At 33.9% G+C, this 12,626-nt stretch overlaps 1 protein-coding gene across 2 annotated transcripts in view; it reads right to left on the reverse strand.

Annotated features, from left to right (window-relative positions):
• LOC106661297 (potassium voltage-gated channel subfamily H member 8) overlaps positions 1-12,626 on the reverse strand; it is an 80,568-nt gene that overhangs the window by 35,053 nt on the left and 32,889 nt on the right. For both annotated transcript variants that reach the window (XM_024228890.1, XM_014384587.2), the window contains exons 2-3: positions 10,242-10,325; positions 605-838 (exon numbers count right to left, since the gene is read on the reverse strand). In XM_024228890.1, the coding sequence (XP_024084658.1) occupies positions 605-838; positions 10,242-10,317 (310 nt within the window). In that variant the 5' untranslated portion in view covers positions 10,318-10,325. The remainder of the gene's footprint in view (positions 1-604; positions 839-10,241; positions 10,326-12,626) is intronic.

The following is a 12,626-nucleotide window of genomic DNA, read 5'->3' on the forward strand; positions in this document are numbered from 1 at the left end:
ACCTGTTCATCTTCAATACTTTCATTCCCAGAAATTAATTTTTGGACCAACTTTCGGGCAGTGGGCTGAATTTTTGTTTCACCACAGATCGCAGTGTTAATTTTACGACCCGCCTTGGCTGCCCTAATATCGAACTTACCTTCATACAATAAGTACCAGGAATTATGGGTTTTAAATCCAAGGGAAAGAAAATATTTTATAATTTACAGTGAAATGTTGAAGACACTTTGTCTTTATGAACTAACGCATTATCCTCTTGGTATTAAGCGATATGAATATCCTCATATGTAAACAGAAATGTTGATTTACGGTATTAAAACAATATTAAATGAAAAACCAACGAACTTTTCTGATTACCTGGTACTTTATTTGAGTTTAAAGCTATCTATTAGAAATCCAATTTTGTCCCAAAAATGATAATCTTCTAAGTGTTTTTTACAAGATCTACTGGTTTTGGTATAAACATTCCCCCTTTAATTTTTACTTGCTAATTGTGGATATACCAAACAATTTGTGTTATTCTCCCAATCAATTATACCAAGAGATAAAGAGTGAAGGTTTTAGGCATTATTCTTCAAATTCGATGCTTTTCATATTGGCTCACCGTTCTTCTTGTAGAACTGAACCTCCAGCTTGAGTTCCGATTTAGACTGCAAACTGTTATCGATCATTGCCTTGTGTTCCTCGCTAGTTTCTGGACCGTAGAGAAATTTACACGCGCATGATTTCTGCATTATTTGCGCCCTCGGCCACCCAGTCAGTTCGCAGAAGCCATCCGAACAGTAGACAATGGGGTGAAGGGTGGGCACTTGGGCGTTACCCAACACAAAATTGCTATCTGCAACAAAAAATACACAAAAGAAATGTTAAAATCACATTATTATTCGTGTGTAACGTTTTTTTTCTTAAAGGTTAAACATAAAGGAAGAAGGGAGGTATTAATATTTTAATTAGTATAATTAATACAAACTTCTCAATAATGATATCTATTTACATTTTCTAAAACATGTAAGTGAAATTTCATTGAAATACCACTTGAAAGATATATGCTGAAGGTTAAATACAAAAAGAATGAAATTAATCTCGTCTAAGACTTTTCACGTAAAGAAGGAAGTAAGAGCAAGGCAACAGTGACTGAAAATTACGGCTGATTGTTTTTATGAACCATGTATAAAATTGTCGAACCGGGAATTAACGTTAACTGAAAACATGATGCAAATCGTCCACTAATAGTATAGAAATAGTTTGCTAGCCGAAATTCTAACTAAACCGGCGTGCTTGCTGCACCGACACAATCCACAGGTTAGGGTCGATAGGCCCAGGTTGCTAGGAGACGAATCAGCCTCACTTCCCATAGTTTTTACCAGCTTCCTTATCGTCCGTTCCATCTTAACTTTGCCCTCGAACAAACTGAGCTTTGATTTTGTGAATTTTCTTTAGGCGAAATTTCAAAAATTGACTGGGTCGAGGTAGCTTTAGAACCGGTTCTACCGAGTGTATGTACAAACAAAATGACACAGTATTTCGAGAAGCTTAATTAAATTACAGGGACATTTATACTTCCCTTCAACCCTATCTATCAAATTATAACTTAAACTTCATTTTGTAATACTTTAGAAAATTACCTGCTTCAAACTCAGTTAAGCAATAATCATTTCTTCAACCATAACGTTTCATTCAATGATATAATTATTTTAAACATGTTTAATTAGTTGTTTTACAAGAAGTAAATATGATTAACAAGAGGTAGATAAAGAAATATAGAAAAAGTGGAAGAAATTAATACAAGATTATGTCCAGAGATAGATAGTCTTACTTTCATAACTACTTTTCATTCAAAGAAAAAAAAATCAATCAATAAAGAAAATTAGTCATGGCGCTATTCATTTATTAGTATAGCTGCAGTTATAAAAAAAAATATATATATATAATANTTTCTCATTTCAACCAATACCTTACATAAAGATTAATTAATTGAAAGAAGTTATTTGGTCAATCGGACCACGAAATATAATGGATTTAATAAGTAAAACGAAGTACAACTTCACTAAAACTATCCGTGGCCATTTCATTTGTCGCCGAGAATCGAATCCTGATTACACGGCATTTGAAAAATGGCAAAAAGGAGGGAAAATTCGAAAGGTGGGGTTGAGATGGGAAGTTGGTGTTCGAGAGGATCGAAGTCACAATAGCTCAAGTGGTTAGAGCAGCGGCGTATTTAGCCGAAGGTCGTGGGTTCGAATCCCGCTCGTGACACTAACTTTTTCATTTCAATCAATACCTTAAATGAAGATTTTCATTAAAATAAATTAGTTTGCTAACCTTCGGGTATAAATTTCAAACTTAGAGCAAGTTAATTTGCTTAGAGTAGCTCGAATTTACCTTTTGTTCAATTAAATTTTACATTTGTAACTTGAAATTGATTAGCACATATAAATAGCATATTTTTTTGTGTTATTACCTCGAGCTCCAATCAGTTTCAGTTTTTTTTCGAATCAATTGGCATCCGTTTAGCCGAGTGGGATGGTACTTTTACGTTCGCCACTAAGATACTTACGGGTTAATGAATCTCGATTATTAATGATATCTTCCAGACTACCCTGAGCAACTTTGTTCAACGCAAATTGGCATGGTGTGCGGGTTCCTGGGTAAAATAGGTCTACGGTTTTTTTTTGCCACGAGTCGACTAAAACAGCATCTTTCTCACTGAGAAGTGACACCACTACAAAGCGAATGTTGTAAAGCATTAGCAGCGTCAGTGGACCAGGGCGTCCGAGAAGCTCTTGCCAATTATGAGCACGACTGAACAATGGCCCTCCGAGGGATTGAAACGAAAGGAGATCGTCCTAACCCGATTGAGTACAGGCAATACGCGTCTAACACACGTCTAACCTAATTAGGTCAAAACTCGCGCAGGTTTCTGTTTGTAGAGAAAGGTTGCATAATGTGTCACATTTGATGGAACAGTGCCATGCCTTGAGCCCTGAAAGAGTAGGCATGACCCCTGACAAAAGCTGGCACTCGGATGGGCGGGATAATTGTCGGGTCCCTTGTTCCGCTTATTATGTATGTGNTGTGTGTGTGTGTGTGTGTGTGTGTGTGTGTGTGTGTGTGTGTGTGTGTGTGTGTGTGTGTGTGTGGGTGGGTGTGTGATTAATAAGTCGTGCGATGGCGGAATGTTGAGTACCCCATCGGCAATAACAGTGAAATTGGTTACAGTGATAGACAATCATTTACGCACGATATCAGAATTATAACCAATTCTCGACAATTGTTCTTTAAGCATTTATTTATTTTTATACGCTCCTCTCGTTAATTTATTATAATTTCACTTAATGTATATCGATTGTAGCAATAAATACCAATGATGTACATATTAATGTACTTTGAAAACATTTTGTTCGTCAAAGAATGGGCCGGAGAAGAAGAGTTCAGGGGATTAAAAATACTGGATGAGTAAGCGGATTAGAATCGAATCCAGGTAATATCATCATTCCCCACTTTTCACCTTTCATTTACACCACGATTTCACTTAAAAAAAAAAAACCACTTTATTTTAAAACATTCTGGTAAAATCTAGATGTTTTTTTTTATTTCTGTATGAAACTAATTTAATTGGTGTAAATTAATTTAATCAATAAAGTGATTAAATACAATTTAACTGGACAAATGATTTACTCACGAATAATCTGGATCTTGGTACAGTCAAGTGTATGAAAAAACACAAATTTAGTTATCTTCCGAGCTTTCGACATATTTTAAAACCATCATCATGGCAAAACATTCTTAAAGTTGTTGACATATTGACAAAAAAAATTAAGTTTTTAATAAATTATTTCAATTTCTTTAAAACCTAGACTCAGTCCAAACTGACAATACACTCAATAGTGTTTCAGCCCTTGGCAGTGTAAATCTGAACTCTTTGCCTAATTAAAAAAACTAAATCGAGTGATTTGTAACATCAAACAAAGGGCGTATGTTTTTAAATATAATGGTTCAACATTTTTCGCCAAACTCTAAGTCTCATTAATTAATGTATTTATAAGTACCAATTAATGTAATTGTATTTTAACTGCGAGGAAATGGTTTGTCCACAGACTACCTATAACTTTATTTCCTCTCTCTCAACCCTCACAATTTATTTTCGTTATATTTTTAACATTTTCCATACTTTTGTTTCCAATTTAGAAACTCTCCAATGAGAGTTGAACAAGTTGAAGTCTCACTGAAGTCCTAACGCTATTAATAATTTCAGTGCGGTTTGACGCAACGGCATAAGTTGAGGGTGTCGTGACATTTACACTGAATTTTGACTTATTTAAACACAAGATGTCAACATTGTAGTTCAAGCTCTGAAAATGGTATCCAACAAATTATATCTCTTACCGTGTAACTTGTGAATTAGGATTAATTTTAGGATATTGAACATATATTGCAGTAATTTTATTTTTTACCGAAACGTTTTCTACCTAATGACATGACTCCTCTTCAGTATTAATTTTCAATTGTCTATTCTATAAAATCCTTTTTGTTTGCATTGGTTTTTTATATTAAAATATATTGTATTAGTAAATTACATGTACATACCAGTGGATTTCCCAACAATATACACTTTTCTCCATTTATCTTGTCAATGATGACCTTACTACTTTTTGATTTTTATATATCTATAAAATTACTATGTACATATTACGTACAATTTATAACATATAAATTTTAAAAACAGTAAAAATTAAGAAACATAAAAAAGAAAAAATACATGTAAGAGAGATAATTGTGAGTACTCATACGTAATAAATAAAACAAAAATGAAACATACAAAATCAAAGAAAAAAAATTGACCTGTAACTCTCCATTGTGTTACACATTAAAGGTGTTAATAAAGCCATTAAACAGCATAGAAAATTTGTACAATTACGACATAAAAAATTCAACAGAACTTAAAAGACGTAACTTCTTAAAAGAAACAAGATATTGGGTTCATTATTGCTGATAAGTTTAGATATAACATCAATACCTATCACAGATATGATAAATATGATTATGAAAAACGGGTTATAATAAAAGAAAATACTAATATAAATATTTTGTGTTTGGATGCTACTGATGCTAATGGATGCTTATATTTTTATGAGAATCCATTCTGAATTTTCATCGAGTTAAGACCGAAGATTCCCTAATTGGAAATGGTTACTCCAATTTTGTATTGTCGTGTAATAAATAGTGTTCTTTTTAATTTGATTTTGTATTTCTTCTTTGTTTAGTTCTGGGTATCTATAAGTTTTTGCGTAAATTGGTAGTTCATCTTTTGTTCTAATTTGGCTTGTAGATGTTTGTAATGGCTTATCGTCCAGATGAAATATATGTAAATATTGGCTAACTAGATTTATTACAATAATTTTTTCTTCGTCGTTCATATGATCCGAACGCAAATGATGATAGAAATGGCTGTTGGTCTTTTTTGCTTATAACATTCCTATTGTGGTGATTTTAGTTTACTGATATTTCTGTTAGTGATATGGGTTTTTTATTTTTACTTGTTGTGACTCTTTATTGTATTTATTATTGGGCATAAAGCTTCATGGTCATGTACCCTAACTAGAGCTTCCGGTATTTCGACCTCATCCAATCGTAAATTTGGTAGCTCAGCGTCCACCTTGTTTAATGTTCCTTACAGGATTTTTAATCTTAGGCTCACGAAAGGAAGAGTAATCACTGGAAAAGAAAGTTCAAGCCTGCAAAGTCCAAACACGTCAACATTACTCTCCAGCAGACGTGCCCATGAATATCTTTACCTATACGGCGATATTATTCTTCACTCAGACAAAATTATCTTTCAAAACTCACCTCATGGCCTACATTTAATTGTTCAATTAATTGTAAATTCGTAAAATTTATTTATTTAAAAAAAAAGGAGTTAAACATTTATGTTAACCTAAAACTTCTTTTTTTAATAATATTCTATATGTTATCGTAGAATATGGTTGCTTCATAACTAACGATTAAAGACGTCTAACGTCTAAATATAAGGAACTGGGTGGCCAATGGTAGCTTCTTCTTTCTTTCCAACTAACCCCATATTGTAAATAAAGCATATATGCATTTTTTTAAATTGCAAATTTAATTAAGTTGTGTAAATTACACAAGAAAAATCTACATGAGAATAATCTATCGCTGGGAATTTAATCTAGATATGTAGATGAAAGGGACACATGTATTTGGACTACTTTGGAAAGAGGCATGCCGGCACTTCGGGTCAAAAGGCCCACCGGGAAGGATATGAGAATGTATTTCCGCCTCACGCACCGTGTTTTATGTTTATGTACGTTACAAAATTTAACGAGAGAAGTAAACCGGCAAATAGAAAGGAAAAAGATAAAAAGAAATAAAATATGTGAAGACCAGAGATGACCTGGGCATTTGCCAGCGTTAATCTTCTTTACAAAATCGATCCTCGCCTCTGCTAACCTGAGGATCTTAATTAAACATCATTAGCCTGCAGAAGCAAACCGGGAATCTAAAATTTTATGCAATGTAAATAATTTTTGTCATCATTCGATTAAGCGAGAATCTGGTGCGAAGCCTTGATTTCGAACGGTCTATTTAAAGAGTTATTCGAAATTTAGAGAGAGAAAGGCCTTATAAGCTGAATGGTTTGCTAATACACTTAAATCTTGTAGTTTGATGGTGTGCGCCAAGATCCAGGAGGACAGAATGATCAATAAACAGTGATTTGTATTTCTTGGATTTGTTTTTGGGAAATGTCCGTAATTTGTAGCGCTATTATTACGAGTCAATGTGCTCATTGGTGTTGGTTTGTATCCTTTTGGGCGATAATTTTGGTTAAAATTTGGCTGTATGGGATGTGTGTAAGATTTTCCTGGTTTGTAATTGTTTCCTCGATTATAACGAGGATATGTGGTTTTTGTGGTGAAAATTGTTTAGAGTTAGTGAAATTTCTGTATGGAAATATGCTTGCGATTGTCCGATTATTTCCTTGTACGTAATATTGAAAGTCGTTTGTGAGCATACTAAGCACTTCATTTAATCTTTCATCTCAAAAGTGTCTGATTTCTGATTTACTCGAAATCCGCGAAAAATCTCTTCTTGAGGTATGATTGTACAATCAGATAATAGGCCTGGGGTAAAAATAATCTTAATTCGTATAATAATAGTCCCTCATGCCATAGTTTGTCGAAAGCCTGAGAAACATCTAAAAACATTCCGTCGCGTTCGTTTTTCTGTTCGAGACATGAAGTAATATAATCTGTAACTGCGAAGTTGTGTAGTGCAATGATGGGTTCGAAACCCAAATCGATGGTCTGGTAAGTTGTTGTTCGAAGTACCGATAAATCTGTTGTGAATTCATTGTTCGAATAATTTAGAAGGAACAAACTACTCTGTCGATGGGGAGCTCAAATTTTTATGAAGCTTTGGGATCATTTAGTATAAGAAATTTTCCTACATTAAACAATTTAATGTAAGAAAGTTTCCATTATATAGAAAAGGCCGCAGTTCTCAATAATGCATTAAATAAAGGATTCAAAAAGGCGACAATTTTTTTTGGGAAGTTATTGGCGGATCAGCTGTTATCAAATCATGACCAGGTGATGTCGTATTTCTTGTTTTGGAGTTATTGATTTAGATGGCAGATCTATATAGGTACAGGTGTCATAAGTGAATGGGATTTAAATTTATCGTGTTCAATATTGACCGAGTCCATGAGGTTCGAATTCCTCGGAAAGATGGATACGCATGTTTTAGTCTTATTTATCCAAGTTCCATCTACATTTCATATGTGAAATTTGGATAAAGAAAAACCAAAACATTTGCTTATCCATCTCTCCGAGGAATTCGAACCTCATGAGGTCGACATTGAGGTTTTCAGGTTCTCATTCTTTTCAAATTACTCTGACAGTATTGAAGTTATGTTTTGTATGTATGCGCACAGAATTGACTTTATGTTGGTTACAAAATTAATAATTACAAGTTAAATACCAGACGAGAAAGCGCAAGAAAGAAAAAGTAAAGGGAGAAATAAATCCAGGAATAATTATGTTTACTAATTAAAAAGATTAATATATGCTGAGAACCATGAATACATATTTGTTTAGAGTTAGTTTAAAATAATTATTAAACAATTTTTTGCCTCTCTTTTTGTTTGTCATTTCTCATGAATTATAAAAACTTCTTAAACTTTTCCAACGTTTTATTTTTAGGTAGATGATTTCGAGACTTTCTCCGCCTCCCCATCAGTACATTTTTTCTAAAATTTGTATAAATCAACAATAATTTTGTTTGTTTTAAAATTATTTGTTTGGTGTAAAATTCTATTTTATCAGGCGATTTAAGGCGATATAATATCGAACAGTTGTATTTTTTAAAAATATCCAAAAGGTGTAAAAGAAAATAGGAAGAGAGCTTTAAAGAGTGATTTAGGGGATATCATTTCCTATTCAATCAACACTTGAAAAGGGATAAGCTGTTTATTGATCATTCTGTCCTCCCGGATCTTGGCGCACACCATCAAACTACAAGATTTAAGTGTATTAGCAAACCATTCAGCTTATAAGGCCTTTCTCCCTCTAAATTTCGAATAACTCTTTAAATAGACCGTTCGAAATCAAGGCTTCGCACCAGATTCTCGCTTAATCGAATGATGACAAAAATTATTTACATTGCATAAAATTTTAGATTCCCGGTTTGCTTCTGCAGGCTAATGATGTTTAATTAAGATCCTCAGGTTAGCAGAGGCGAGGATCGATTTTGTAAAGAAGATTAACGCTGGCAAAAGCCCAGGTCAGCTCTGGTCTTCACATATTTTATTTCTTTTTATCTTTTTCCTTTCTATTTGCCGGTTTACTTCTCTCGTTAAATTTTGTAACGTACATAAACATAAAACACGGTGCGTGAGGCGGAAATACATTCTCATATCCTTCCCGGTGGGCCTTTTGACCCGAAGTGCCGGCATGCCTCTTTCCAAAGTAGCCCAAATACATGTGTCCCTTTCATCTACATATCTAGATTAAATTCCGAGCGATAGATTATTCTCATGTAGATTTTTCTTGTGTAATTTACACAACTTAATTAAATTTGCAATTTAAAAAATGCATATATGTTTTATTTACAATATGGGGTTAGTTGGAAAGAAAGAAGAAGCTACCATTGGCCACCCAGTTCCTTATATTTAGACGTCTAAGGTTTAATCGTTAGTTATGAAGCAACCATATTCTACGATAACATATAGAATATTATTAAAAAAAGAAGTTTTAGGTTAACATAAATGTTTAACTCTTTTTTTTTAAATAAATAAATTTTACGAATTTACAATTTAATTGAACAAATGTAGGCCATGACATGAGTTTTGAAAGATAATTTTGTCTGAGTGAAGAATAATATCGCCGTATAGGTAAAGATATTCATGGGCACGTCTACTGGAGAGTAATGTTGACGTGTTTGGACTTTGCAGGCTTGAACTTTCTTTTCCAGTGATTACTTTTCCTTTCGTGAGCCTAAGATTAAACCTTTTCTCACACTCTTCACTATTTCTCTGTCTCTCTCCGTCTGTCTCTCTCTGTCTGTCTCTCTCCCTTTCTCTCCCTCATTCACTCGTACACATGCAAAAGGTGCTATTTGTTAGCAGTATTATATTTTTGTGGCTAAATATAAGCGAGATATAAACGCAAAATCTTGAATTTTTCCCCCTATATTTAACATACTAGTTTACTAGTTTGGTACTTATACTGGTATGTTATAAAATGTACCCTCCCGAGTCGAATGTAAAATTTTTCTGTTTTTTGTTTTTTTGACATCGGCATTAAGTAGCTGTAACAAAAATTATAATTAGGTAAATTGAAAACAAACAATTGTAATTAGAAAATCAAACCCGATACGAAAATATTAAAAATGTGTGGTTACCTCTCTTAAAATATCGAACGAAGATTTTTGCCAATTTTCTTTCTAAGTAGTTTTCCATCGTATTAAGGCAATTAAACTTGGAAGAAATAATTCATAAAAAAATAGTTTTTATATGGCTGTCATTTATTATAATATAAACTGATATGTGATAAAAGCAGGACAGGGTAAGTAGTAAAATATTCGGAATTCATTTAGTATTAATCTTCTGCCTTTTGAACTGTAAGAACCATAATAATATAAAGTAAACAATATCTCCATTGGCTTAGAAGATTATCTTTTAAAAATTTACACGATGGTATAAACGATTTTATTGTGGTACTTACGAGTTCCGTCGAATCTTGTCGCTATTGTGTCAAGGAAAGTGTTCTGCGGAGCAAGGAGCCCCCTACGGCCCGGCATTCCTCAACCTGAAAAATTTCGCCAATTTTACAACTTGTCAGGTTGCTAACAAAAATAAATACACTTCTCCTTTATAGGTATTAAAAACATGTCCAGATTAATTTAATAATCGTTTTTTTTCCTCATTATTTCAAATGATATAATAATTGATTTGAATCTAGGAACTGAGTTGGAAGCTGGACCTAGCTGTTGATAGGCCCTGGAGGTCAACCTCGGTAGTAGGATGGATAAGGTCGAGTTCTGACTCCGAATTGCCAACACCCGAGTTGGGTGATTCTCGAGGCCTGCCCGTAATTTACTGTAAATTACAAAAGCTGGAATTGACGTGAACTGCGAGAAGTAATAGGCTCAACTCTGCACATGTGTGTTTGTATGTACATTTGAGTGAATTTGAGCCTATATAAATCCAAACCCACATTAAATTAAGGTATATTTCCTGTTATATGGAAAAAGTTTTCAATCGTACGCAAGTTTTTGATAAATTAGTTTATGATATTCTGGCTCCAATGTGTTGTAACTTTCTAATCCCTGAACAACATGGCTTAGTAAAAGGCAAATCTACCACAACTACTTGATTTATTTTACAAAAATTATATATTAGAAGCATTCAAATGTGGTTTATATTGATATATCAAAGGTGTTCTATAGTGTAAATATCCCTAGATTGGCCAATAAGCTGTCTTGCCTTAGCTTTCACGGTTCCTTCTTAATTGGCTCACAAGCTTTGTAATTAATAAGCAACAATATGTTAAATTAAATTCAGCTTCATTATTATTTTGAGCCTACCTCAGGAGTGCCACAGAGATCTTCTGTCGGATATCTTCTTTGTGTTTGTATATTAAAGATATAATATCAGCTTTTGGCGTTTAGAATAGTTGAAGATTTTGATGGTCACAATTGGTACAGTTAAACATTATTAACATCGTGCAATGAAAATTCTCTTAAATTGAACATTGAAAAAGCAATGTAATGCGTTATTTCAGAGCAATAGAAATTTCAGTTTTATGTGCAAAATTGATGGTACCCTTCCTCAGGGAGTCAATGGCATTTGTAACTCATATTGCTGTCATTAAGAAAAATCAGTAATAATAGTTTTATTAATAGAAATACCAACACCTCTCTCTTGCTCACTCTCTCTCTCTCTCTCTCTCTCTCTCTCTCTCTCTCACTAAATCAACTATACATACCGTCTGGTACTACTCAATTTAACTTCTATGTCATATAGGCGTAAGCTTTTCGACATATTGTTTTCGTTTAGTTTTATTTATTTTACAAGTGTACAAAACAACTTGTTACAAAATGCAACAAGCAAAAATAATGTTATTTACATTGATATACATATACACATGCACATACACAATATTTTATTCACATTTACGTGCGTGGCGTGATTGATATGAACTTGAACTGATGATTGATCAAGCGGATGCGGCTAGAGTTTCCTAAGTTATACAATCAGGTGGTCACTAAGCGCTTCAGCCTTCTATGAGGGTTGGAAGGAAGGGCTGAGCTGGACAGTTTGCGAATTAATGGGTTGCCTTGAAAGGATAGTTTGGAGCGAAATTTATTGTAGTGGGAGTGGGCCAGGTTTGGGTCGTGAGTAGGTTGAGACCATAGTGGTGACGTAGAATGGAGCAGCATCAGCTATTGCGCGAAGATTTTGTTTAGATTGGAACGCCGTTGTTCCAAATTGGGATGATCATAGTAATGTATAATAGTTTTTTCGTCAAGTAATTTCAGAGTTGATGATGGGTTTTGGTCTGCGAGTCGGTGAACTCATGCTGACCTTGTGCCAGCATAACTAATGTGAGTTTAGATCTTTTGTCAAGTAGTCTCTTGAATATTTTATACCTAAGATACACAGTAAATTCGTTTTGGTCGTGTGAATCCACAACTTTTGTCTATGTAAAGTTTAAAATATCGTGTACTATTCGCTGGAGGAGTTTGGGTGATGTGTAAATAGACAGGAGAGAGAGAGAGAGAGTTTTACGATTAAGAATGAAAACTGTAAATTTAAAATTTTGATTGTTTACCTCGATTCTACTGTCAAAGCCAGGGAGCAAGTATATGAAAATGGGCTTTGCGGTTGCGGATAGAAGTAAAAGGATCGATGTTTGCGGAGAGAGTTACCGTGTCAACGGCGTACGTGAATGTTAAGGTGTTGGAATGCAATGGGAGATCAGCCGTAATGAAGGAGTAAAGTAAGGGAGCAAGTGTGCTTGCTGGGGCACGCCGGTAAATTGGGAAAAGGAAAATAAAAAGGCAGAGGTTTTGTTAGGAAGGATTTGAGGATAATGCAAATAGTATGT

The sequence above is a fragment of the Cimex lectularius genome, unplaced genomic scaffold (genome assembly GCF_000648675.2).
Source record: "Cimex lectularius strain Harlan isolate CLEC.00 unplaced genomic scaffold, Clec_2.1 scaffold217, whole genome shotgun sequence".
Taxonomy (NCBI): domain Eukaryota; kingdom Metazoa; phylum Arthropoda; class Insecta; order Hemiptera; family Cimicidae; genus Cimex; species Cimex lectularius.